The sequence below is a fragment of the Lemur catta genome, chromosome 10, assembly GCF_020740605.2.
Source record: "Lemur catta isolate mLemCat1 chromosome 10, mLemCat1.pri, whole genome shotgun sequence".
NCBI classification, from domain to species: Eukaryota; Metazoa; Chordata; class Mammalia; order Primates; family Lemuridae; genus Lemur; species Lemur catta.
In genome coordinates, this window is record NC_059137.1 from 34540894 (window position 1) to 34568172 (window position 27279).

At 49.5% G+C, this 27279-nt stretch overlaps 1 protein-coding gene across 1 annotated transcript in view; it reads left to right on the plus strand.

Annotated features, from left to right (window-relative positions):
• The window catches only part of SHB (SH2 domain containing adaptor protein B), a 133143-nt gene that overhangs the window by 66767 nt on the left and 39097 nt on the right, over positions 1-27279 (plus strand). Inside the window, exon 3 of the mRNA XM_045562446.1 lies at positions 19207-19422. Coding sequence (XP_045418402.1) covers positions 19207-19422 — 216 coding nt within the window. The remainder of the gene's footprint in view (positions 1-19206; positions 19423-27279) is intronic.

A 27279-nucleotide genomic window follows, 5' to 3' on the forward strand; every position in this document is an offset into this window, starting at 1 on the left:
CGTTCTCAGTCACTGGGTCACAAGACGTAATCCAAAAACGCAAGTGTTAAGCCTCATCCTGTTCCAGGAAAAAGGAAGAGGAAGAGCCGTCAGCAAATCTGAGGATCTGTTTGTAACGTGGGCTGCAGCTTGTCATTTTATTAAAATCTCTTCACCTGTCACTCACCTCCTCTGTCGCTGACTCCTGGCTGAGATGCTCTCCTGTACACACCCGATAAGAGATGCTTCCGCCTTCATTGCAGGGAAGACCGGCTGACCAGGGCGGGGGGGGGGGGGTGCTCTGAGGGGCTCAGGTGTTAGGCTGCTAGGGGCCTGGAGCCTGAGAGTGCTTGTGCATACGTGTGTGTGCACAGACACACACAGGTGCTCCCAGACCCTGTCTCTGTCTCCGACAGCCGTAGCATTTGATTCTAGCTCTAGGCACCCCCCAGAGGACACCTGCCCTCAGACCCACGGTTGATGAACTGCATTGGTGCCATTTAGGTCATTCACACCACCCTGTGTGTGGTGGTGGGGCAGCAGGGAGAATCCAGTCTAAAATTTGAGGAAACAGACCAGGGAGAACATGCCTTGCCCAGCTCCCAACATGGGACAGTGTGGGAGGCAGACCCAGTGCCCCTCCTCACCCTCTGTCCTCTGGAGCCTTCGGTGGCTCCCTGTTGTCTCTCCAGTAAAACGTGAGCCTCTTCAGCCTTGTAGTACTGGATCAGATGACACATTTAAATAGCCCCGAAGAAGACTACATTTTTAGGCTGTGAGCATCTCTGGTGCAAGACCAGGTTTGATCAGTGTTTTCCCATAAACCAGCAACACAGCTGCTCGGCAGGGTGAGCCAGTGAAAGAGTGAGCTAGTGGAGTGACTTGTCCTTTCTGGATGTCCTCACCCCCTCTAGCCACATGGATTCCCAGAGTCAGGATTCTTGGTCCATCTGAAGGAAGCACATTTCCTGTGTCAGAGCCAGGAATCCCGTCAGTCCCTGATTAAAAACTCATCGTGCTGCCCGAAATCCCTTCTGATCCCTTGGGGAGGAGGCAGCCTCTCCTGTATGGGGGGCATGGTGGCCTTCTCCCTTCCTGAGCGCAGCCTTCCCCGCAGGCAGCCTGTCTGTTACCCTCTGTCTGCAGTTGATTTTTGGCCCAGGGCTTGCTGATCAAAGCTGGCTGATGGGGATTACTTTGACCTGTGACTCAAAAGAAAGGGTGTCCAGCCTCCAGGAGGGTGGGGCCCTTTGCAGTGAAACCCTGGGTCCCAAAGAGTGATCAGACTCTTCCTTGAGACTGTGTTGTTTTTTTTTTTTGAGACAGAGTCTTGCTCTGTAACCCTGGCCAGAGTGCCATGGCGTCAGCCTAGCTCACAGCAACCTCAAACTCCTGGGCTCAAGCAATCCTTCTGCCTCAGCCTTCTGAGTAGCAGGGACTACAGGCATGTGCCACCATGCCTGGCTAATTTTTTTTTCTATATATGTTTTTAGATGTCCATATAACTTCTTTCTATTTTTAGTAGAGACAGGTTCTCGCTCTTGCTCCAGCTGGTCTCAAACTCCTGACCTCGAGCAATCTACCTGCCTCGGCCTCCCAGAGTGCTAGGATTACAGGCGTGAGCCACTGCGCCCGGCCGAGACTGTGTTTTTAAGGAAAGCTGTCATCGTTTGCGGCACTGAGACCATAACTACAGCTCTTTAAGATCGAGTTCCTCTGTGGATGGCCAGGGTCGTGTTTTGGGGCATGTTATAATGAAAATGTACATCTTGCAGTTAAAAACCGAAATGTGGTTTGCTCCGAACTTCATTTCCTGAACTTCAAATGTATAAACATCACATGAAATGGAAATGGCTTAGAAACAGTCATAAAAGCAGAAGCCTGTTCCATCAAAATGTTAAATAGAAATGAGGGGATTCCGTGGTGCGCTGCTTCCTGAAAGCAGTGAGGAGCGGTGAGGAGAGTGAGCACAAGCTGGGATCGCGGAAGCAGACCTGGTAAATCCCAGCTCTGCCATACCAGCCCCGATATCTGCTCCTCTAGTCTCGGCCTCGGTTTCCCCATCTGCCCTGGGGTTAATGTAAAACTCCTGGCACAGTGCCTGTTTCAGCATAGATGCTCAACAAGTGCTGTCACGAATAGAAATAATATTAAAGAGGATAGTCTTCATGTGCCACATTCGCAACTTCCTTTTAAAAATTTTTATTCTAATTATCACATTAAAAATTGTGCTTTGGGTAAGAAAAGTCAGCATACAGATGCATAGGAAGTAAGGAGTAAAATCTCTCTTCAGAGACAAGGATCATTGATTATTTGTTGTATATTCTTTTAACCCTTTTCCCATTTGCTTACAAAAATACACACCTGTACGTATCCACACACGTTTTTTTCTGTGTCAATGTTATCCTACTAAACATTGTTCCTTGTCACTGATCTTGTCCGAGGTCATTGGTTCTTTTGAGTGGTTCTATAACGCTATTGTAGCACTGTGTACTTAGTCGTTCTATTCCTAGGCTTTTAGGTTGTTCCTGGTTTTTCATGCTTTCATTCTATAGCAGACATTCGCATGTGTGTATTTCTGTATATGGGTCTGGATATTTCTGTAGGGTAGATTTTTAGAAGTGGAATTTCAGGCCATAAAGTATTCAATTTTTGTTAGATCTACCAATTTTACTTCTGAAAAGGCCATTTTCAGCAATAGTCTATGAGTATGGTTCCCTTCTTATAGTAGACGAATGTTTTTTAAAATATTTTTTCTATGCTAAATTGTGAATTTGTAAAAGGCTGTTTGTTTGTGTTGTTCCTTCACCGGTATTTACTGAGCATCCGTGGAGCCAGGTTCTGTGCTGGGAATCACAGGGGATATGTGCAGGTCTGTTAGTCTTGACCTCGGCCCTCAGCGGTTGGGTGGGGGTGGGAAGAGAGCATGCAGAGGCTAGAAAGCGACAGAAGCCTCGGGGTTCCCGGGTTGGGGAAAAGATGCCAGAGAGGGTGTTGGATTCGTCTTTGAGCCCCCACACTGCCTTCAGCACACTTGGTGGGAGGTCGTTACCTGGCATCCCAAACTAGTCAGAGCTGGGACACGAAGCTTGGGGGCAGCAGCGTGTAGGCCTGACGCCCCTGGAGGGGAGCCGATTGGAAGAGGCCATTTCTAGTCAGAGTCTCAAGGTGCCTCTGCTCTCACGTTCTGGAAGTTGACGCCGCCTCTCACACAGTACTGAGCCTCTTCGGGACACCTATTAGGGCCCTGAGGAGGAGTTATTCTTATAACAAAAATATTCATTTTCCAGATGTTTCCTTCCACATAATTCTTGGGATAGTTGTGTGGATGGTGTCATCTGTTAATATTTACATTATTAAGTATGGAATGTCCGATTTCCTTAAGTACAAAGTTTGGCCGTTGATACCTCTGACATTTCACTTTGACACTTCTTGTTTTACTTTTGTTATGAAAGTACATCCTCAAGTCTTTCAACACATGTTTTCGCTTGTGATTATCTTTCAATTTTTTTTAAGAGCAATTTTTGTGAAACCATGGATAAGTCAAAGATTCGTGTTATTTTCGAATATGAGTTCCGTCATGGAACCAGTGCAGCGCAGACAGCTGGAAATAGCAACAAAGTGTTTGGGAAAGATGTGGCTAGTGAACGTATAGTACATCAATGGTTTGAAAAGTTCTGTTCTGGTGACTTTAATCTTGAAAATGATACATGTGTGCTCTCTGAGACCAAGGTGGATAATGATGAGCTGAAAGCTGTAGTGGAAGCAAATCCATCTCAACCTACGTGTGAATTAGCCGCAAGGTTTGATGTTACTATTCCAAAAATACTGGACCATTTGAAACAAACTGGAAAGGTAAAGAAGCTGGATAGATGGTTTCTGCGTGAATTAAACGAGCATCAGAAGAGAAATCATCTCGAAGCTTGCCTTTCTTTGCTGTCAAGACATAAGGGGGAACCATTTCTACACCATATTGTTACGTGTGATGAAAAATGATTCTTTTTGACAATCACAAGCATTCAGCACAAGGGCTGGATAAAGATGAAGTGCCGAAACATAGTCCAAAACCGAATATTCATCAGAAAAAGCTAATGGTGTCTGTTTGGTCCAGTGGTGGTATTATCCACTACAGCATCATGAAACCTGGTCGGTCAATTACAGCGGATGTCTGCTGAAACCAGTTGGATGAAATGATGAGGATGCTTGTAATTAAGCAGACAGGGTCAGTAGAGACAACCCAATTCTCTTGCAAGACAACGCTCAACCACATTTCGCATAAACAACGCTGCTCAAACTACACAGGCTGGACTTGGAAACTCTGTCATCCACCATGTTCACCATACCTTGCACCAACTGACTCCCGCTTCTTGCAAGGAAAAATATTGAGTCTCAACAAGCTGTGGAAACCTCCTTTCGCAACTTCATCGCCTCTCGTTTTCCAGGCTGCTCCACTGCTGGCATAAACAAATTACTGTTAAGATGGCAAAACTGTGTTGATAGTTTAGGTGCATACTTTGATTAATTGCACTGCTTCTAGTATGAAATATCATAAACTATGCTTTTGATTTGAAATCAGACATTTGATATTTGATGATCTAATAGCTATTGATTAAAAAGCCACTTCAGAGGAATTTTGAACAGTGGCAGCTTTTAGGTTCCTGTGTGTATCATCCCACAAGCCTTCCCCTCCCCCACTCCTCTTTAAAACAAAAGATGCTTCATAGTTTTTTTTGTGCTGTAACGCTGAGAAGTACAAAATGTGACGGTGGAGTTGGAAAGGACAGTAGGGCAGGAATTGTAAGACTCCTCACTCAGGAACTGTGCTGATGTCCCATTCTGTGACTGTGGCAAGGCCCTCCGAGTTTCCCGTTTCCCTCTTAAATGGGCAGGCTGGCTCCGTCAGCAGTTGGGTGGTTATCGGAACCAAATAATGCAAAGGGTTTTGTGGACCGTGACGTGCTATATGGAAGGACAGAGTCTTGCTGTTGGTCTTTTTTTGTTAAATTTGGGTTGGCCCTTGGCAGGTGATCATTCCTGGGCCAGATGGGGATGCCCACTGAGATCCTGAGGCCCACGGTGGCTTTGCTACTGTTGGCGCCTCCTGAAGGTAGTATTGCAGGTCATCTTAGAGAACTGCTTGTTGGGCTGCATGCCAGGTTCTTTGAGGTCAGGAAAAGTGGCAGATAGATCCCACCTACACTGTGATAAAGAGGTTTCCTTATAGGCTTGACTCTGAGTTGGTCCAGTCTTTGCAGGAACTCTGCTTCTTGAGAAGGCAAACAGATGAGCCGCCCACCCAAGAACCACATGCAGGGTGTGTGGGGAAGGACCCTTCGTGGAGGCGTGAGTGAGTTAGGATTCTCCAGACAAACAGAACCAGTAGGGGTGTGTGTAAAGAGACTTACTGTAAGGAATTGGCTCACACAATTATGGAAACTGGCGAGTCCCAAGATTTGCCAGTTGGCAAACTGGAGACCCAGGAGAGCCAATGGTTTAGTGCTAGTCCAGGTCTGAAGGCCTCAGAACCAGGAGAGTTAGTGGTGTAGTTCAAGTGTGAAGGCAGGAAAAAAGCTGGTGTCCTGATTCAAAGGCAGTTAGGCAGGGGAATTCGTTCTTACTGAGGGGAGGGTTGGCCTTTTTGTTCTATGCAGGCCATCGGGTGATTGGACAAGACCCACCCACAATGAGGGGTTGCAGTCTGCTTTATTCTACCTATTTAAATATTGACGTCATACAGAAACAGAATAACGTTTGACCAAATATCTGGGCACCCCATAGGTCAGCTAAGTTGACACATAAAATGAACCGTCCCAGGCAGGAAAGCACAACTTTGTATTGGAGTGGAGCTTCTCACCAGGTGGGGTTCTTGTATATGGTGGGTGAATTTGGAGGCATTTGCTGGAAGATGGTTAAGGATGCTGAGGTTGGCGACCCACACGTTGGTAGGATGGGTGCTGTTGTACACGCCCCCTTTCCCCTTTACGTGCCACAGCACTGGAACAAGAAGCATGTGTGAGTATCTGCTCCTTGTAGCAGCAGACTGAGGGATTCTGGAGTCAGCAAGGCCTCTGGGTGTTCTACCCCTCTCCCCTCACCTGTGAGGGAGGAATGTTAGCCCCGATGGATTGGGCAGCTGGCCAGGGTCACACAGCCGGTGAGCGGAAAGCCAGGCTGGTCCCAGGCCGGCAGCCTCATCGTCACTGTCCAGAAGGCAGAGGTTGTCTGTACATCTCTGGGGGGATTAGTTCCTGTCTTGAAGCAGTTCCAGAGTGAGGAAGGCTGGGCAGAGCGCTCGCCAGATCACAGCAAGCCGCTTCCGCCTGGCAGCTGCACTGGGCATGGGGCACAATGCCAGCAACAACCTCAGCTTGAGGCAGTGCCCCTGTGACTGGCCCCAGGTGTGCAGGTGGGGTTTGGCTGGGAGGCCGGGCATGTGGTGAGGGTGCTGCGGTACAGGGCACGAGCCATCAGGTGTAGGTAGAGGGAAGGGTCATGCCCAGAAGGTGGCCCTGGCTCTGCCCTGGAAGGCTGGCCCCCTGCACCACTGCCGGTTTGTAATGACTAAGTGCCAGCCGGACAGGGCACCAGCAGCATAAGGTGGCTGCTCCTTTAACGCACTAGAGTGTGCTGAGCATCTCCTCGATGGGCAGCCCTCTTCCTCATGGTGCCATCTTTGCTCTCCTCCCAGACTGACGTAGTGAATCCTGTGGGCACCTGCATTTGTTCAGATAAACCTCAGGCCTGGGAGGGGGCCCTGAGATGGCCCCCATTGCCCTGACTGATGAGCCAGCTGACAACAGAGGGAAGAAGTGACTTGCCAGGCGTCTCAGCCTGGCGGGGCAGGGACCGAGCTGGAGCCAGGCCTGGGCTCTTCCAGGGCTCGCTTCCCTTCCGACCCACCCGTGTTGTGTTCTTTTGTGCCTGGTGGAGCAGAGGGAGCACTGGCTTGGGTTGGGAGGGCAGGGCAGACAGCTGCACGGTGGAGAACATGGGATTCTTGGGGGAGGGGGGCCTGGGTGTGGTCACAGCCCCCCCAGGGCACGCTCCTTGAGGTTCCGTGAGAATGGCAGGTGGAGCTGCTGGTAAGTGGTGAGGCCCCCATAGGGTAAGGGCTGTAGCCATGGCTGGTCTGGCACGAAAGCCTGTCCCCCGTGGCTTTACCTCATTAGAGTGTGGCCCCAGGCTTCTCTGGAAGCTGAGACCTCGCCATGCCCAGCAGACTGGAAGATCGAGTCAGTGGGGCGCTGGACCTCCCTACAGCACAGTCCGTTGATACTCAGAAGACACAAGGCGGGACGCACATCTGGCTCCTGTTTGCCAAGACCCCAGGAAGTCCCTGCTGGGCCCTGGCCTCTGTCTACAGCATGGGGGGTCTGGGAATGCCCACCCCTTCAGGGCTGGCCTGAGGATACTGGTGCCACCATGCTAGCCCGATCTCTGCCTCTCGTCCTGGTGGAAACGCCAGCACGTCCACGTTTGGCGGCTGTTCACAGGAGTGTGTTTTTCTTTCTGGAGTCCTGGGCATCGTCTGTCCATTTCTTGAAAGGGCAGAGCCCTGATCGGAGGGCCCAACCTTCGGATTATCAGCAACTGATTACCACACCCTGGTGCTTCCTGCCAACTTGGAAAAGGAATTTAGTGTGTGTGAAGCACAGACCTGATTAAGGCTCCTGGTCTATCTTTCCCGATTTCCTGCCCTTTGGAGCCTGCACCCCTCGCCCCGGCGTTCCAGGCCCTCCGCAGCCTGGCCGCACCTTCTTCTGGGGGCCACTCCCGTTTCTGTCTACCTCATGAGTGCCAGGCTTACCGGCAAAAGGAACTATTTAATTTTACCTCAGAATCCCCCCAGATGTGGTTCATGCCTGCCCTGCCTCGGCTGCTGTTTCCTCTGGTGACCTCATCTTCTCTTCTGTGATCCTCCTCCTTCTCCTTGAATGCATTCTACTCCTGGGGCCACACCTCACTGTTTGTGACACCAGGTGGGTCCTTCGGCTTCCCTGACCCTCACAGGGTCTCCTTGCACAAAGACTGGAGATTCCGTGAAGTGCCACCTCCTCCCTGAATTTTTACTAAATCCTGGGACTGGATTTGCTTTCTGTCTCCACACAGCAGCCAATACACGTACCACTTTAGTGCGCTTGGGGCCAGCTTAGCCTCTGCACCGGTCAGAACCTCAGTTTCTGCATTGTAAAATGCAGCCTAACTCCTCTCTTTGTGTCTTGGAGATGAGGAATAACTTGTTCCCAACGCCGGGACGGTGCCTGGCACAGGCAGGCACTTGGTAACTTATAAGTCTTGTTAACTCACAGGATGGTGGTGTCCTGATTCCTCCGCTAAGCCAGGCGTTCTCTGAGTGGGAGAAGCCTTGTCTAAGGCCGTGTAAGTGCTCAGCACCTGGCCTAGGGTGCGGCGTGGCACGTGGCAGGCGTTCGGTGGGTGTTCGGAGAAGAAAAGCAGGCAGCCTGCCCCTTGCCTGTGAACGACGCAGAATCAAAAACTGTCTCCTGAGAAAGTGGCTCCTTTAGCGTGAGGCCGTTCACTCCCTGCCGTGGGCCCTCGGAGCAGCGAGCTCGCCTCAGTGAGTCTCCACGGGGGATGGCGCCAGAACTCGGGCCTGCAGCGGCTCAGAGGCCTCCGCACGCAAAGGCAGTCACCGGAAGATGCAGAGTGACGGGCAGGGCTGAAGGACTCGGTGGTAATTGCAGAGAGCACCCACAAGCTCTGTGGCGAGACCCGTGTGGCCTTTTAAATCATGATGAAATGAAAGCACATTTGTTGTCACCAGGTGTGCGAGCCGTCTCCCCGCTGGTACTTCAGGCCAGAGGGGGTCCCGAGGAGACCCTGTCACTGCATAGATGACCAACGGAAGGAGCAAGCCTAGGCTTCCTGGCTCCAGAGCTGGGCCTTCGCCTCGCCCTTGGGCTGAGCGTAAAGGATCGAGCAGCAAGGTTCCGGGCGGCGACAGGCTCTGCTCTGCTTCTGACATGAGCATTGTTCTTGTCCCACAGCTCTGCTTCCACAGAGCTCAGCCTCTGCTGCTTGGGTGTTTCTGTGCACTCCTGGAAAAGAGATGGCAAAAGAACTCCAATTAGTCAGTCTACTGGCTTCTAGACAGCTCCGGAAACTAGACCAGATAGAGGAGGAGGAGATGGGGCCTCCTGCTTGTGTGAAGGTTGGGATGTCTCCAGGCTCTGTCCCTGCCTTGCTCTGCCCTTGGAGACGTGAGCATCCACCGCAAAGGACTCCTGCTGTCCCAAGCCACCCACCCTTAGCCTCCATGGAACCCCTGAATGCAGACACGCTTGAAGCACCCTGGTTAGTAGGAGGATCTTTCTCCAGCAGATGTTTGAACAGTTCAGATGGGGAGAAACTCCTGTCTTCCCTTTGATGTGGTACCCTTGAACTTGGCTGGGTTTTCACTGTATGTCTAATTAGGAGCAGCCGCCTGCCACTCCTGTGGAGCTCATCGCTCAGTCTGTGGTGCCAGGTGTGGTTTTAACACCTCAGAGACCTGACTGAAATTGGTGCCCTGCCTCTAGAAGATTAAAAACCAGACAAACTGATAAGAGATGTCAGAAAACTTCTGGACAAGGCAGTAAGAGCCCTGGTCCAAGAGTGAGGGGTCCTGGGGTCTAGTCCCTGTTACTCTCTTCTCTTCTCCAGGCCTCAGTTTCCCCATCTGTAAAACGGTGAGAATTAGACATACCCAAGACCTCCCCTGTATGTTTCATCTTATGTACAAGAGCTGACTCGGAGCCTGGCTCCCACGTGGGGAGGAGGGGGGTCACATTGCCAAAGCAGCAGTGACATGGGAAGCTGTGGACCCAGAAATGGAAACAGGCTGGTGTTGAAACCCCTCCATTTCCAACACAGGATTGGACTGTAAAGTTTCAGTAACCAGCCTTCTGTGGCTCGGGGGGCAAAGGACATCTCAGAGGAAGATGAGTCTTAGATAGGGCCCTAAGGAAGCCCCCAGTAATGGTAATTGAAGTAATAACATTCATAGAACACTTTCTGTGTACCAGGCACCATTCTGAACACTTGACATGTGGATTCATTGAATCCCCCTGATATCCCTGCAACGTGGGTACTGTCATTCCCCTTCTAGAGATGAGGAAACTGAGGTAACTTGCCCCAGGTCACCTGCTGGAGCCGAGATTCAGGCCAAGCAGTCTGGTGGGATCAGTGTTTCCACCCACGACAAAGTGCTGTTGTACCTGTCGGTTCACCTGGACCCAGGGCTCTGCCTCCCTCCAGGAGGTTGGTGAGGGCAGCCCCAGTCAGTGGCAGGTGCATGGTTCCACTAACGCAGCCCTTCCTGACACCGCAGGGGCTCTGAGTCTAACCTCCCCACAACCCTGGCATCTCAGGCGTGGATCCCCAGTGGCTGCAAAGCCATGTGAGAGATAGCTAGGGGATGCTGGTGGCAGGGCCTGGGAGTAGAGGGCCACAGGTCCCTGCTGAGTTCTGCCACCCTATGATTTGGGAGTGGTGTGAATTCCCAGGCAAGCCCAGCTGAGAAAATTAGAGGTGAGGGGCCTGCAGGCTGGCGTCTGTCATTTCCAGTGCGGCTCCTGCACACCTGTGCCAGCCTCACCCCGCCCAGCTCCACCCTGCCCACAGGTTCCAGGGCACCTCTCCTTAAACACTCTTGGGGGTACTGTCCTGTGGCATTTAAGGCCATCCAGAAGCCCACCTCCACCTCTATGCAGCTTTTTCTCCTGCTGGGCACCTGTAAGCCCACCAGCCCCCTGAGCAACCCCATGTACACCTTAGACATTTGAACCCCTGGGCCTCTGCCTCAGTTCTTCCCCTTCCAATGCCCATTTTCTCTGCCACGCCACTGTGCCATGACCTTGTATCTAGATTCTTTAAGGCCCTCCCAGGTTCCCACAAACGAAAGCCGTGTCTTAGTTCACGGGTTGTAGTATCAGGTGTGGTCCCGTTAAGGAGCCTGAGCTGTCTGTCTGTTGGGGGCTCTGGCCCTCTCACTCAGGGCTCCCTGGAGGCCAGGACTGCGTCTCATTCCTCTCCGTCTCCTCTCACTCTGGACATTTGGTAGACGCTTCGCTGGGTGCAAGGACAGAGGGATGCTGTTGCTGCTGGAGGAGACAGGGTTGGGGGCAGAGATGCATGCTGATGTCCTTGGCCTCAGTTTCCCAGAAAGTGAAGCCAAGCCCTCTTTTTCTATTCTCAAAGGGGAGGTCAGGAGGTAAAGAAGAGGTTTCTTTTCTTCTAGTCTTCTGGCTGGTAAAAGATATTTGCCATAAAGTGTGTTATATATTATTTCATTAGATACGTGTCCATCTGCTTTCAAAATAATGGATTTGAGGCTTTCCACAATAAGAAATTTACAGGCATATCTCATTTTGTTATGCTTTACAGATGTTGCATTTTTTACAAATTGAAGTTTTACTGCAAACTGAGATGAGCAAGTCTATCTAAGTGCCATTTTTCCAGCAGCATGTGTTCACTTTGTGTCACATTTTCGTAATTTGCCCAGTATTTCAAACTTTTTCATTATTTGTTGTGCTAATCTGTCATCAGTGATCTTTGATATTACTATTGAAATTGCTTTGGGTCACTATAAACCACACCCATTTAAGACAGAGAATTTAATTTACAAACATTCTACATGTTCTGACTGCTCTATTAACTGGCCATTTCCCGGTCTCTGTCCTCCTCCTCCTCCTCTCTTCTCCCTATTCTCTGAGACCCAACAATATTGAAATTAAGCAATTAACCCTACAGTGGCCTCTAAGCGTTAAAGTGAAAGGAAGAATTGCACATCTCTCACTTTAAATTATTTAAATTAAAAGCTAGAAATGATTAAGCTTAGGGAGGAAGGCATGTTGAAAGCTGAGATAGGCCAAAAGTTAGGTCTCTTGCACCAAACAATTAGCCAAGTTGTGAATGCAAAGGAAAAGTTCTTGAAGGAAATTAAAAGTGCTACTCCAGTGGACACACCAATGACAAGAAAGTGAAACAGCCTTATTGCTGATATGCAGACAGTCTGAGTGGTCTGGATAGAAGATCAAACCAGCCACAGCATTCCCTTGAGCCAAACCTAATCCAGAGCAAGGCCCTAACTCTCTTCAATTCTGTGAATGCAGAGAGAGGTGGGGAAGCTGCAGAAGAAAAGTTGGCAGCTTGCAGAGATTGATTGATAAGGTTTAAGGAAAGAAGCTGTCTCTGTAACAGAAAAGTGCAAGGTGAAGCAGCAAGTTATCCTGAAGATCTAGCTAAGAGCATTGATGAAGGTGGCTACACTAAAAAAACAGATTTTCAGTGTAGACAAAACAGCCTTCTGTTTTGGAGAAGATGCCATCTAGGACTTTCATGGCCAGAGGGGAGAAGTCACTGTCTGGCTTCAAAGATTTGAATGACAGGCAGACTCTTGTTAGGGGCTAATGCAGCTGGTGACTTTAAGTTGAAGCCAAAGCTCATTGACCATCCTGAAATCCTAGGGCCCTTAAGAATTGTGCTAAATCTGCTCTGCCTGTGCTCTATCAACGGAACAAAGCCTGGATGACAGCATATCTGCTTACAGGGTGATTTACTGAATATTTTAACCCCACTGTTGAGACTTACTGCTCAAAAAAAAAAAAAAAAAGATTCCCTTCAAAATATCCCTGCTCATTGATAATGCACTTGGTCACCCAGGAACTCTGATAGAAATGTACAAGGAGACTGATGTTGTTTTCATGCCTGCTAACACAAGATCCATTCTGCAGCCCATAGATAAAGAAGTCGTTTCAACTTCTAAGTCTTGTTATTTACGAAATACATCTTGTAAGCTAGAGCTGCCATTGACAGTGATTCCTCTGATGGATCTGGGCAAAGTAAATTGAAAACCTCCTGGAGAGGACTCACCATTCTGGATGCATTAAGAACATTCCTGATTAATGAAAGGAGGCCAAAATATCAACATTAACGGGAGTTTGGAAGACTTTGAGGATCCCTCATAGATGACTTTGAGGAATTCAAGACTTCAGTAGAGGAAGGAACTGTAGATGTGGTGGAAGCTGTAAGAGAACTAGAATTAGAAGTGGAGCTTGAAGCTGTAACTGAATTGCTGCGATCTCATGATCAAAACGAATGAGGAGCTGCTTCTCATGGGCAAGCAAAGAAAGTGGTTACTTGAGATTGAATCTGTTCCTGGTGAAGATGCTGTGAACATTGTTGAAATGACAATAAAGGATTTAGAATAGTATATAAAATCAATTGATAAAGCAGCAGAAGAGTTTGAGAGGACTGACTCCAGTTTCGAAAGAAGTTCTACTGTGGGCAAAATGCTATCAAATAGCATCTCATGCTACAGAGAGATCTTTCATGAAAGGAAGAGTCAATTTATGCACAGACTTCATTGTTGTCTTATTTTAAGAAATTGCCACAGCTGCCCCAACCTGCAACAGCCACCACCCTGAGCAGTCAGCAGCCATCAACATGTTGCAAGACCCTCCACCAGCCAAAAGATGGTCATTAGCATTTTTTAGCAATGAAAGATTTTTAATTAAGGCATGTACATTGTTTTTTAAGACAGTGCTTTTTCTCATTTAATATATTACCATATAGTATAAACATAATTTTTACATGCACAGGGAAACCAAAAAATTTGTGTGACTCTATTGTGATATTCACTTTGTTGTAGTGATCTGGAACTGAACTCGCAATATTGCCATGGTATGGCTGTATATAACAAGGCTGTTATAATGGAAGTCAAAATGTATGTATAAGAAAGGGCGAGTGAATCTACCTATTGTGTAAGCTAAGATAGATCCTAAGGTTAAGGATCAAAATGAACACTGAGCTCCCTGGCAGCCAGAGTGAAAAAAGGGGGTCACACAACAGGAACTCTCATTCATTGTTGGTGGGAATGCAAAATGGTACGGTCATTTTGGAATACAGTTTGGAAGTTTCTTAAAAAAACTAAACATACTCTTATCATATGATCTAGCAATCATACGGCCTGATATTTACTGAAAGGAGTTGAAAACTTACGTTCACACAAAATTCTACACACAGTTATCTGTAGCAGCTTTATTCATAATTTCTAATACTTGGAAACAACCAAGAGGTCCTTTAGTAGGTGAATGAATAAACTGGGGTGCATCCAGACAGTGGAATATTACTGAGCACTAAAAAGAAATGAGCTGTCAAGCCACGAAAAGATATGGAGGAAACTGAAATGCATATTACTGAGAGAAAGAAGCCAGTCTGAAAAGGTAGCATACTGTATGATTCCAACTATATGACATTCTGGAGAAGGCAAAACTACGGAGACAGTGAAAAGATCAATTGTTGCTAGGGAGTGAAGGGAGGGAGCGATGAATAGGCACATTTGTCCAAACACGTAGAACGTACAACACCAAGAATGAGCACTAATGTAAACTGTGGACTTTGGGTGGTGACGTGTCATGTATGTTCATCAACTGTAACAAATATGTCACTCTAACAGGGGATGTGGATAATGGTGGAGGCTATACTGGGAGTGTATGGGTTATCTCTGTACTTTCCACTCAGTTTTGCTGTGAGTCTAAAATATAAAGTCTGTTTTTTTAAGGGGGGACACACAGTGGCAAAGACTAGAGCAAAGTGTAGCTTGTTGCTGGTGGACTGGGGACCTCTAACCCCCCATCAGATCCACTCAGGGTTGTCGCCTGCCCTCTTCCCTGGCCCTTGCCTACCTCCCTGGCACACCTGCCCAGCCCCCTGGGGAATGTGCCCAGACTGACCCTGAAGATCCTTTCCAGTTCCAACATTCTCTGATTCTAAAGAAGGTGCTTTATTTTTCCATTCTTCCTCCATATGTAGTTCCACTTGCAAACCTTTCTACTCCACAGGTCAGCAGAAATCCCCACCCTGTTAATGTTTCTGCTCTCTGCCTAAGAGGCATGAAATTACAGCCTGCCACCTAATATTAAAGGTCATTTTCCATAAATGTGTAGATGATGATATCCGGATAATTTGTGACTTAAAACATATGGTCCCTAGCTCCTCTGTTAGATCAGTCTCTGGGCCATCACGGATTGCCCTGGCTACTAAGGAGGACAGGCCTGGTCTCTAGGCAAGAGACAGCGACAACTGACAAACTGGCTGGCACAGTGGTCCTCAGCTTTGTGGGCTCTGGGTGAACTTCTCCTGGGGGAGGAGGTGTGCTCCCTAAATGGGCATTTTCTCAGGGAAAGGCAGCTGCTTCCCACACACACACAGCTCCTGGCAGCACAACCTGCTTAAAATCTTATTTACTTTCATGTGTTCCTCGGCTTAATTACATTTTTCCTTTACTAGTGTCTTTATTCATTATTTAAAGCAACTTTCAAAAATAATTATGCAATAATCTCTTCGCCTCTATACAGTAGCTATTTCCCTTCCTGTGCTGGGTTTTCAGCTCTTTGTGTGTGTGTGTCTGTACTTACAACATCGCTGTCATCGGAGTGTAGATAATACAGGCAAAATGTGTGATGTCGGTATTTAGCAATCTCCAAGCAAGGAGCAGAATTCCCTTTGGGGCCTTGTTCACATTGCCCAGGACTTGTTTAGAAAACTGGCGTTATACGCTTTGCCCTCCACAAATAAACAATCTGGTATTTTACTTTTTAATTTAGCATAATTTCACGCACACTTTTCCATGTAGCTACATAATCTTCAGATTTATCATTTTAATGGCTGCTTAATATTCCATCCAGTTAACATGCCATAATTTACTTAACTGCTCCCTATTGTTGGGGCCTTAATGAAAATTTGAGTTCACCGTGTAATACAGGAGGCTTCTTTTAATGGTTACCATTATAACCTCCCCTGCCCTAACTGCAAGCCATTACTAACCCAGCCTTGGTACAGTGCAGACACTTTCGGAACAATAAATCTTGTATGAGAGGTATATGCACAAGTCCCTCTGATTTAATAGCTAATCTGTTCACTGCACATGTTTTCCTTTTAGGCTGGTATTTATGTAGAATATGTGTCTCTTCTGAATATTGTGTAATATCAAACTGTATGCATTTGGCATATGGTTCCAGATACTTTATCACTGCTATCAGGGACTTTCATAAATTAACTGGAATTGGGGGTAGATAGTGGTTCCTGGCTGTCAGTTCTCATTCATGTATCCCGCCCACATTCACTGAGTATCTATTCGGAGCTGGGCTCTGTGAGAGTGGAGTGAGCAAAGACATTGTGATTATTGGGGACTGATGGGCAGGACATCTGTGGATTGCTTTGTGGTATCTTTAGATTCAGTGGCAAGTCACATGAAAAGTGCTTTGTAAACTGTAGTGTACACGGTAATGGTTGCTGGTCCTGCTTTTGGGAAGGAGGGTGAAGAGAAGGGTGGTTTCCCCAGGTCAGTGCCTTATAAGCTACAATGTCCTCAGCCCTGAGAATTCCCCAAACAGGAGGCTAGACTTGACTCCTCAAAACCCCTGGGGAAGAACTGGGCACGGTGGCTCATGCCTGTAATTCCAGCTACTTGGATTACTTGAGCTCAGGAGTTTGAGAGCACCCTGGACTGCATAGCGAGACCCCATCTCAATAAAAATTAAAAAAATAATAATAAAAGAACCAGGAGGAAAGTCATGCAGATGACAAGGACCCTGCAAAGCAGTATGTAGCAGATCAAATAGTTCGGTAGATTTAGTAATTTGCAAAGTCATCTGCAGTACTTTACAGTTGGTCGTCACCTTGAAGTGACCAAGTCCTTTCATTCTATAGCTCTTCCCTTCTCTTTGACTCTTTCTCCTTCTGTAAAAAGGGAAACATCATCCTCAAGCACAGTAAATGATTCCAGTTTACTCATGGGACCCAACAAAAACCATGTTTTGCCAAAGTATGGGACGCGGTCTCATAAGAGATGTGATTTTAGATGTCCCGGGAAGCATGTAGTGAGGTTTTTATTCTTTCCTTTTCTAGAGAGAGAAAATTATTATTTGCCATGGAAGTGTCCGTTTGCTGCTTGCATCCCATGTGCTCTCCTATACTTGCGGATCTGCCTTTTAGGCGGAGAGAAAGCAAGCCCCAGCTAGCTCAGCCTCCCAGCAGGCAGCAGGACCTACCTAGCTGGGTTGGTTCTCATGCATTCTATGTTTAGCATCTGTTTTTGGCAAAGGATAATGGCTTATGGGATGGAGATGCAAAGTTCCCTTTTTAAATGAGTTTATTTAATCTGAAAAGTGAGGCAACATAAATAAAACTGGTAAATTGTTAACAACTTGGGTGGTAGTTGAAAACAGCCAAAGTCATGAAGTCAGTCTGTGACTAAATGAAGTTTGGGAAGTCCTAGCATAAAGTTAATGTAACATGAAAGATCACCAGTGCGATGTCCTTGGCTTCTGTTTTATCAGGGTGTGTGTGCGGATTAGGATTTTTGTCACCCCATAGCTGGATCGTAAAGCCCAGCCTGACAGCAGTGCTCTGGCTTGGGAGGGCTGGTGTCATGTGTGCTTCATCAGTTACTCTGCGAGCCACACAACTTCGTGGGCTCCTGCCCTTTCTTTGTGGCATCAGAACCCTTCCCTGGGGGAAGCCTCAAGGATCCATTTAAACAGCTCCCTCTCACGGCCCCCCTGTCGTGCATCAAGTGTCACCTCCGTGGACCGACCTAGTGCTCCAGCCAGAGCGGACAGTGAAAATACATGCAGTGAATAAAAACCACACAACTTGTTGAACACATTCCCTGCCCAATGTACACACTAAAATGGAATATTACGCAACCTTTCAAGCAGATGAAATTCTGATACAGGCTACACCATGGAAGAACCTTGAAAACGTTATGCTAAGTGAATTAAGCCAGTCACAGAAGGACAGACACCAGATGATTCCCTCTGCAGGATGTGCCCAGAGCAGCCAGAGTCACAGTGACATCAAGGAGAATGGTGGCTGCGTGGGCTGGGGGTGAGGAATGGGGCGTGAGGTTTTCGTGGGAACAAAGTTCTAGTTTGGGAAGATGAAAATGTTCTAGAGATGGATGGTGGCAGTATGGAAGTATGTAATGCCACTGAATTGTACACTCAACAATGGCTAAAATGGTGAACGTTATTACATGTGTTTTATCACAGTAAAAATATAAAGTAGGTACCTAGCACATTCTTTCTAGCCACGTTGCCTTGGCTTGCCCTGGTCCTACCACAGGGAGTGCTGCCCCTCTCCTGTCTCCACTTGTTACGGCTGTCAGTTCACATGCCATCTCTCTTCCCCCCTGCCCTGCCCCTCCCAGGCCCTGCACTGAGCCCCCTTTGCCCCAAGCACTATGGTGATTTAGGCATCTGTTGTGTCTCCTGGGAACAGCAGGTGTCCCGACAGCAGCCCCCACGGCGAGCCTGGCTCGGGCCTTGCACACAAGGCTCCATGATCAAACAGCACGTCAGGTTTCCCTGTTTGACCAGGGAGCACCTGACTTTAGCATCCTAGCATCCCTCTTTCCGGCCACCACTGGCCTCCCTGGAATGAGCAGCAGCTGAAATGAACATCTCCTGTCTGGAACCTCATCTAGACAGGCGGTCACCCCTTGGCCCACACCAGAGCCAGGCCTTGGCATTCTCCTCGGAAGATTTAAGGTTTTCCTTCATTATTCAGAAGTGAAAATCCCAAATCCCTAGGTGTTCAGCCTGGTAAAGACAGGCAGGCTCTGAGGGCGGCAGACATGGCAGGAGGGGATCACCCAGGCTTCGTAGGGGAGAAAATGGTGGCCTCAGGGCCACTGGGGGAGGCTCTTTCTTTGTTGGTTCTTTTAAATGCATATGTGAGCTGGTTGGGAACTTGGAGAATGGCTCAATCTCCTCGTTGTACAGACGGGGACTGAAAGTTTAGAGAAGATGGGGAACTTCCCTACTGGGGAAGACCCCCCACTCTTCTGTCGGGTGAGGGGGCAAGAGCTCTTCATTTTCTGGGCAGGTGTCAGGACACACCTGGAACATCGTGTTCATGTCTGGGCCCTGCTCTGCTTTTTAAGACTGAGATTCACAAGTGGACAGGGTTGGGAACCTTCTGGCACTGGTGTTAGGTGCAGGAGCCTGTGATCTTTGAGAGATTGCCTTGCCCAGCGGGAGCAGGGAGGCTGCCTTCGGGGGAAGCAGGCGGTAAAACAGAACGGGGCCTGTCTCTGTGTCATCCTCACCTCCAGGCAGGCTGGCAGCTCTGAGTTCAAGGGTGTTCCCTGGCGGGGAGCCAGGTGAGGAAGCACAGGCCGCGCATCCATTACATCTTTGCTTCCTTCCCTTTTGTCTGCAGAATTTCAAAGGCAGGAAAGTGTCCGGTCCCAGCATAAAGGCATCCAGTTATACGACACCCCTTACGAACCCGAAGGCCAGAGTGTCGACTCGGACTCGGAGACCGCGGTCAGCCCCCGACTGCGGGAGAGCAAGCTGCCCCAGGATGACGACAGGCCCGCTGACGAGTACGACCAGCCGTGGGAGTGGAACCGCGTCACCATCCCAGCCCTGGCAGGTAAGGACCCCACGGCCCTGCGCTCCCTTTGGATGAAGGGAGCATGTACGGTGGTCCCAGCCCGCGTTCAGCACGACCTCCGCGGCTTTGGGAGACTTGAGTGGAAGGAGGCCGAGCCAAGGGGAAGCCCTGGGTGTGGTTTCCAGTCGCCCCAGTCGTCAGCCACAGAAAGATGCGCTTGCTGTCTGGCTGTCTTGGTCCTGCTGATAACGCCCCAGCCCACCGAAGCCAAGATTCCAGGTTTCGGAAGGAACTTTCTTAGAGACTAAGAGAAAACCAATCCGCAGGCCAGCTCCTGCTGGGCCTGGTGGCGCCCGGCAGCCCCGCTAGACCTGTGGGCTCAGCAAGACCTGCGTGGCTCTCAGGGCACAGGCAAGGGGCCCAGCCTGACCGCTCAGCCCCTTCCACCCCCCAGGCCAAGAGCTCTTGAGTGACCCAGGCGCCCCCCTCTTCTCCACCCCAAGACTGTTTTTCTAGAATCTGGGTATTCATCGCTGAACCAAAACTCCTCCCCCATGGCCCAATCGAAAGCAGTCTGGCCATGTGTCACAAGTCATAAACATGTGCTCACACCCTGTGATTCTAATCCCACTCCAGAGAATCTGTGCCAAAGCTATGACCAGAAATTCAGAAAAGGCGTTGTTTATAATCAGGAAAAACTGCAAACAACTTGAATGTCCAGCAGTGGGGATCGGTGAAGTGGGCTTCTGTGTGTCCATGTGGTGGAATATTGTGCAGCCACTAAAAAGTAATGTTTCGAGTTTGTAACAATACAGGGAAATCCTTCTGTTTAATGTTAAGGGGTAAAAAAGCCAGATGCCAAAAAATGTGTATGCATCTAAGAGTTGAGGCATGTAAAAAGAGACATCGAGTGACTGATTTCTTACCACAGTGAGGGTCGTAAAGGAAGAGTGTTTATTTTTAATTTGTTTAAAATTCATTTTGCCTTAAATCTTCTCTTTTTCATACTCAGCTAGACCCTTCCTCCCTTTCTAGCCCCCAACAGGGAGGCCTCTGCCCTACCCCTTCCTGGGCCCCTCAATTGCTGTCCTGGCTATTCCAGCACATACGCCTCACATTCCCTGGACGTAGCATGCCTTGTGAAAAATCCCACTTTTCTACTTAAAATGCTCTTCCCTGCCTTATCTTATCTGGAAAAATCTGTGCCTGCCTTGAGGCCCAGCTCGGTCGTTGCCGTCTCTGCAAGCCCTCCCTGGTACATGGCCATGCGTCTCCCGGTCTTCCTTGCCACCCCTCTGGGCCTGTTGAGTTTCCTGTCACTGGCGGAACATCTCTCACGCCACATCAGAGTGAGTTCTGGGGGTACTGGTCTCGCCTGCCAGGCTGTGAGCTCCTCAAGGACAGCCTGTCTCATCACCTTTCTGTATCCCTGGCACCTGGTGGCTGAGGGCCACACACAAGAGTAGTCCTCCAAAGACAGGAGTAGTCCCGTGGCCGGAGGCCCTGGAACTGTCCCCTGGGCATTCTGATCAGGTGTGGGAGGAGCTAGTGCCATCCAAGATCTTGTTCTTTCCAAACACCAGTTTGATTAAAGGGCTGAAGGGACTCACCTGGCAACTTTCCCAGACAGCAGGGCCGTGGCCTAACATAGCAAGCACCCCAGGCAGGTGTGGGGCCTCACCCTTCCCTGGTCTGACCACCTGCAGGTCCCTCAAGGGCTGATGGCACCTTCCATGCTCTAGTCTAGTCTGGCATCTTGCTGATCAAAGTGTGGTCCCTGGACCAGCAGCTTGGCTTCACCTGGGAGCTGTGTAGACACGCAGGGTCTCAGGTCCCATCCCAGACCTAGAGTCAGAATCTATTTTAACAACATGCCAGGTGATTTGTGTGTGTATGAAAGTGAGAAGCACTTACCCTATGGGATGTCATCTTTTCAGAGGACTCTCAGGCCAGAACCTGCCCACTTCTGCCCAAAGGTGGTTTTAGAATTTCTGTAAGTTTAGTTGTTCACAAAGGATCCTAAGGTCTCACACAGAACTATCTCAGAATAAGTATCTGAGCCCACAAGTATCCATTTGGCCTTGGTTTTGTGTCACTGAGTTGCCGTCACAGGTGTCATTATCTGTCTGACTGAGGCTGTTGATAGAAGACATGCAAAATCATGTCCGTGTCTGTGTCTCATCCAGTCACTTACCTTTGTGTGTCTTGCTCCAGAGCAGATGCTGGTTGTGCTTTTCCCACACAGTTCTTGGCTCGGTTCTGGTTCCTGGGGCACTGGAGGAGGAAGCTGTGTCACTTAGGGGCTGGAGGGATGTTGGCACCAGCCTTCGCTCCCCATGTCTGTGGACAGAGCCTGACGGGTGCAGTGTTGGTAGACAGCACCCTTGCTGTTTCCTACCCTTGAATGAAAGTGGAGTGAGAACAGTTGCAAAGATACGGAAACAACCCAAGTGCCCATCGATACATGAGTGGATTAATAAAATGTGGTGTATGTATACCATGGAGTTCTGCTCAGCCACAAAAACAATGGTGAACTAACACCTCTTGTATTATCCTGGATAGAGCTGGAGCCCGTTCTATTAAGTGAAGTATCCCAAGAATGGAAAAATAAGCACCACGTGCACTCACCATCAAATTGGTGTTAACTGATCAACACTTAAGTGCACATATAGTAGTAACATTCATCCGGTGTCAGGCAAGTGGTTGGGGAGGAGGAGATGGGTATATCCACACCTGATGGGTGCAGTGTGCACCGTCTGGGGGATGGACACGCTTGAAGCTCTGACTTGGGTGGGGCAAAGGCAATATATGTAACATAAACATTTGTACTCCCGTAATATGCTGAAATAAAAAAGAATAAAAAGGAAAAAAAAAAAAGAAAATGGAGAGGTGGGTGGGCCACCTTTCAGGTATTGAGGATGGGTTGAAGTGGCTCGAGTGGATTGCTGAAGTGTTGTCATGGCCCATTTGTAAACCTGGAAGTGTGGCTACTCAGGAATGACGGGAGGATGGCTACCTGAGTCTGTGTTGCATATGCATGTGTGAGCACACGTTCTCGTGCATGCGTGTGGGTGAGTGTGCAAGTGTATGTGCTCAGGCTTTAGCAAGTCATTGGTCAGAGAGTAGGGCAGTGCTTGGCTGGGCCTCATGCGTGTTGCAATACCCGTTGGAAATGCCCCATGCAGTTTATCTCAGCTCTTGGGAGCTCTGTGTGGGGGTCCCGGGAGCCTGGGGTACAGTATCCATCCATCCATCTGTGTGGGATGAAGTTGGCTGGGCAAAACTATTTCCCTCTTTTTTCACCTCTCATATTCGCTGCTTCTGCAGGTTTAGCCTGGATGAAGCAACCTGAGCTAGGAATCAGGTCAGCACTTTCAAATTTCCTAAGGGTGTAGAGTATGGGGGACCCCCCAAGGGCAGAGCTGGGCTTACCAACAAGGGGAGTTCAGGGGTGGAGGGCACAGGTGAGTGGTAAGAATCTGAGTTAGACCTGAGTGTGTGTAATGAGCTTCCCAGCACGGGGGGTGCGCAAGCAAAAGCATCAGTGAGGCAGGACCTATGACAGAGGGCGTGTCCTGGGTTGTTGGTCTGTGGTCAGCTCCAGGGCTGCGTCCGTGCTTCAGACGCCCAGCGTGCTGGTCAGAGATGGGCAGAGGGAGACCACTGAATTAGCTCGCTCCGGCCGTGAAGCAGAGCACTGCCCTGCATTGTGCTCGTGGAAAGAGGCACTTCTTAGGCACCTTCCACAGGAGTCGCCCCTCTCTGCCAGCCTTGTGGAAGTCAGTCCCTTGCCATCTGCAGACTGCAGGCTGCAGCGGCAGGAAGGCTTGCTGATCACTTCCCAGTTGCCTTGAAAACAGCTATTACAGGGGTGAGGTGGTTCCAGCTTCTTGGGAATGAAAAGTCTTCCTTTCTGTTAAAATTCTGTGGCCAGCATTTAATCCAGGATTCGGGGAGTTGGTGGTGAGAAATGCCAGAAGCTGCTCAAAGAGCCCAGGATATCCACTGCCTGCTCTCCCTCCAGGAAGCCGACTGTGGGCTCAGCCAGACCCCCACCCACTGGCCGGACCCCAGCCCCCAGGACAGGTGCACGGTCAGGTTTCACCACTGGCTGCATGAAGCAGGCTGCAGCCCCTCTGTCCCCAGAGAGGTGGGGTGGCTGCCACCAAGCTGTGTGCTCCGTTCCCACCTGGCAGAGACACCTGCCGTCCAGAGCTGGCTGGACTCTGCCTCCAGCCTGCTTTGAGTCACCCCCAGGGGTCTTTACTGCAACAAATTTTGAGGCCAGCAGGTGGTGGGTCTAGAAATGGCCTTTCTGCCCTGTCCCCTCCCCACCCGCCAGATGTAGCTCTGGGCCCAGGTGAGGCCTGTGTGGCACTCCCTGCCCGGTGTGGGGAACGGGACAAGCAGCCTCGGATGATGTCACACTGTCTTGGTTGGGGTGGGGGGTGCAGGTTGGTGTGGCAAGTCCAACTAGTGCCTGGGCTTTGTGCCACAGATTCTGACTTGGACAAATGGAGCTTGCACGGAAAGTGGCCGGGTAGGGAGGGCCCAGGTGCTAGGGTGTGGACAGCCTGTGGGAACAGACCTGGGAGGGGGTGGCACAGATTTGGTATCTTCACATCCCTGAAGGGCCAGTGCAATGACTGGAATTGAACTTTCCTGCAAGCCTCAGTTTCCTCACCTGGGAAGTGAGACCAGTAGTCCCCACTGCAGAGGGTGAGGCTTATTGAATATCACATCAGGAAAGTGCTGGCATTGTTGTTAGCATTTACTGAGCACTTTTGGAGGGCATTGTCTCTAATCCTCACCGCCACCCTCTTGGAGGTAGTTTCCTCCTTTCACAGATAAGAAAACTGAGGTCCAAAGAGAAGAAGGGCCGGGGGCCCACAGCTGGTCAGCAGCAGAGCCGGGCTGCAAACCTGTGAGGTCCGACTCCAGAGCCCCTGCCCTGACCCAGGTGGCATCTGGCCGCCGTGACTCTAGCCAAGACGCTCCAGGAAGTGTGGTTGGAGCTCTCACCGTTCCACATCCCCCAGCAGGGTGCCTTTCACCTCCCTTGCACCAAATTCTCCCACATCTGCTGCTGGTTCGGTGCAGTACTCGGCTGTGGGTTCCCACTTGGAGTGGTTCCAGCCGGGGGTTCTGTAGGAGACCAGGTTCTGGCAGTTCATCCTGGGTAACCTTCCCACAGGTCGGTCATGCTCTGCTGCCACTCAGCACAGGGGGGAGGGCACATGCCGTAGAGTCCTGCTCCCCCTTGTTCTTCTGGGGAAACTGAGGCCCAGAGAAGGAAAGGAGTCTCCTGGAGAACCTCATGGCAGAGCCAGTCAGGCCCACGTGGAGGATACATCAGCATTTCCTTTTAATCCAGTGTCTAGAGTAACAGTCGTGTCTAATAATTTGCAATTGTGGCTGAGAAGAAAGTAATCCGAGTGCTCATTTGAGGAGCCAGACAGCTGGGGAGGATGTGAAAAAGGCACCCTCCAGACCTTCTTGAGAAACAAAGCCATTTCGTTTTTGACTCGCTGTCGGAAGAGTGAAGTTACTTTTCAGGCAGTGCCCTGGGCTCAGCCAGCGACAGGTCTGCCTCCTGGCAAAGATGGCAGACAGACATGTGACTCAAACGGTGCTCAGCATAGTCGCTTTGGATTCTTGTCTGTCTTCCCCACTAGCTCCTTGGTGGGTTTCTCAGCCCTTGAAAATTTAGGAAATTTCTTGCATGGCAGTAGCAATGGGCAGTAGGAGTCAGACTATCCCAAGTTTACACACACTCTCCACCATTCACCAGCTTTGGGACCTCGGGCAGGCTGTTCAGTCTCCCTGAGCCTTAGTTTACCCATCTCTAAAATGGGATCGTCACAACTCTTGTCACAGTGGATCTCTGTGATGACTAATTAAAGGCAAAGATCTGGATAAAAAGACATTATAAGCCCTAAAGGGTCATGCATATAAGAATTGTTATTGGTGTTCAGGGAGGGCTTGCTATATTAAATGAAACTTAATTTAGTATAAAATCAGTACTGCATGAAAAGGTACTTAGTGGCCCCAGAGGACCCATTTACAAAGCTCATTCCCAGCTATGCCTGGCAATGAGGAGCAGGGGTGGTGTAGGAGACCCTAAACCCCCATTCCAGCAGCAGCTCTAACCACAAGTCACCCAGTTTTTCCATTGTTTATTCAGCCTTTATTGAGGATTGAGCCGCGGGTCCCCTGCGTGTGAGAGGGTCCCCACTGCCTCTGCCCCCTCCCTGTTCTGGGTCTGACAGGCTTGTGGATGGGTTGCTGTGCCTAGAGCAGTCTCGAACTTGAGCGTGCGGAGGAGTCACCTGGGGGAAGTGTTAAACAGATTGCCGGGCCCCACCCCGGAGTGCCTGGCGCAGTAGGTCCAGGCATAAGGCATGAAAATGTGCGTTTCTAATGAGTTCCCAGCTGATGCTGCCGGTCTGGGGACCTCACTTTGAGAACCTAGAGGTTACTGGGTATGTGCTGTGTGTTAGTTGTTGGGTGAGGGTGGAGATGTCACCTCCTCCAGGAAGCCTTCTCTGACACTACCTGTCCCTTCCCCATTCTCATCCCAGGTTGGGTTGGGACCCCTCCTCTGTGTTCCTGTTGCACCCTGTACATTGCTTTATTCTGGAGCAACCAGATACCTACTGTCACTATCAACTTGTGGGGTGCTGCTGCTATGGTGTTCACCCGTTAGCCAGCCTCCCTCTTGAGTTTTGACACCTTCAAAGCCTCATCGAGTGAGTCTGAAGGGCAGAGAAAGGGAAAGGTCCCAGGTACGTCTGTTTCCTGAACAACTGTGAATCATGTCTGAGCCAGCTCCATTGGCTAATTTAAGATAATCCTATGGGGGGCAGGAGTAGGACAGGAAATTAACATTTATTGAGCAATAATTAAGAACCTGGCATGGGTTAACCCCATGAAGCTCTCCAAGGTTAGGATTGCTTCGTTGTCATCACACAGATGACAATTCTGAGACTCAGAGAGGGTGAGCCGCTTGCATGCAGTCACACAGCAGTGAACTCAGCTCAGTCTGTCTGCAGAGCTCTTTTCACTACTGCATTGATATCTCGAGTATGGACAGGGTCACGTTCCCTTCCCCTTGTACACTGATGGCAGTTGCACCTGCTCCATGTTGCCCTCATAATTTGTCACTGTCCCAGTGAGACGCAGGCGCTCTGAAGCTGGTAAGGCCAGCACTGTGTGCGTCCTCCACACTCACGATTCCTGCTGAGCCGTGACTCGTCATCGTCCTCGTACGCTTAGAATAAACAGGCCTGGCCTTGGCAGAGGGTTCCTCAGAGAATCTTAGACCTGGCCGCCATCTGTCTGACCCAGCCGATTGCCACCTCCTCACAACTGGCGCCCTGGGGCTCCCGTGATGCTTCCTGTCCCCTGCATAGCTTCCCAGAATGCCTTGGGCCTGCGAGGAAATTAACAATCGTGTTTGTACCAAAAGCTTTTTGCTATGTAATGAGTAACAGTTGTAATTAATGTTTAACACGTGTGAACAGCAGGTCTGCCCAGAAAGGGGGGGTTTCGATGAGAGAACTGGGATCACTTGCTTCCTTTGGCTAATATGTTACTGAGGGACAGGTTTTTCCAGTTGGTTTTTCTATTTGACATATGAATGAATTCATTTAGTAACCTCGGAAAAAAAAAAAGAAAAGAAAAACATCCGTGTCTAATAGCTTTGGTTCATGTGCTAATTATATTGATAGACATGTTCCTTTGAGTGCCTTTGTCTCCTATGTGAAAAAAACCCAAAGAGTTGTAGAGTATCTTTGCCCTTCTCTTTGGCAGGTCAGAGATCTTCATGTGGATGGAGATTTTTAAGCTCCATGAAGTCAGAGACCCTGCCTGTCTTGTTCCCACCTGGGTCCCCCC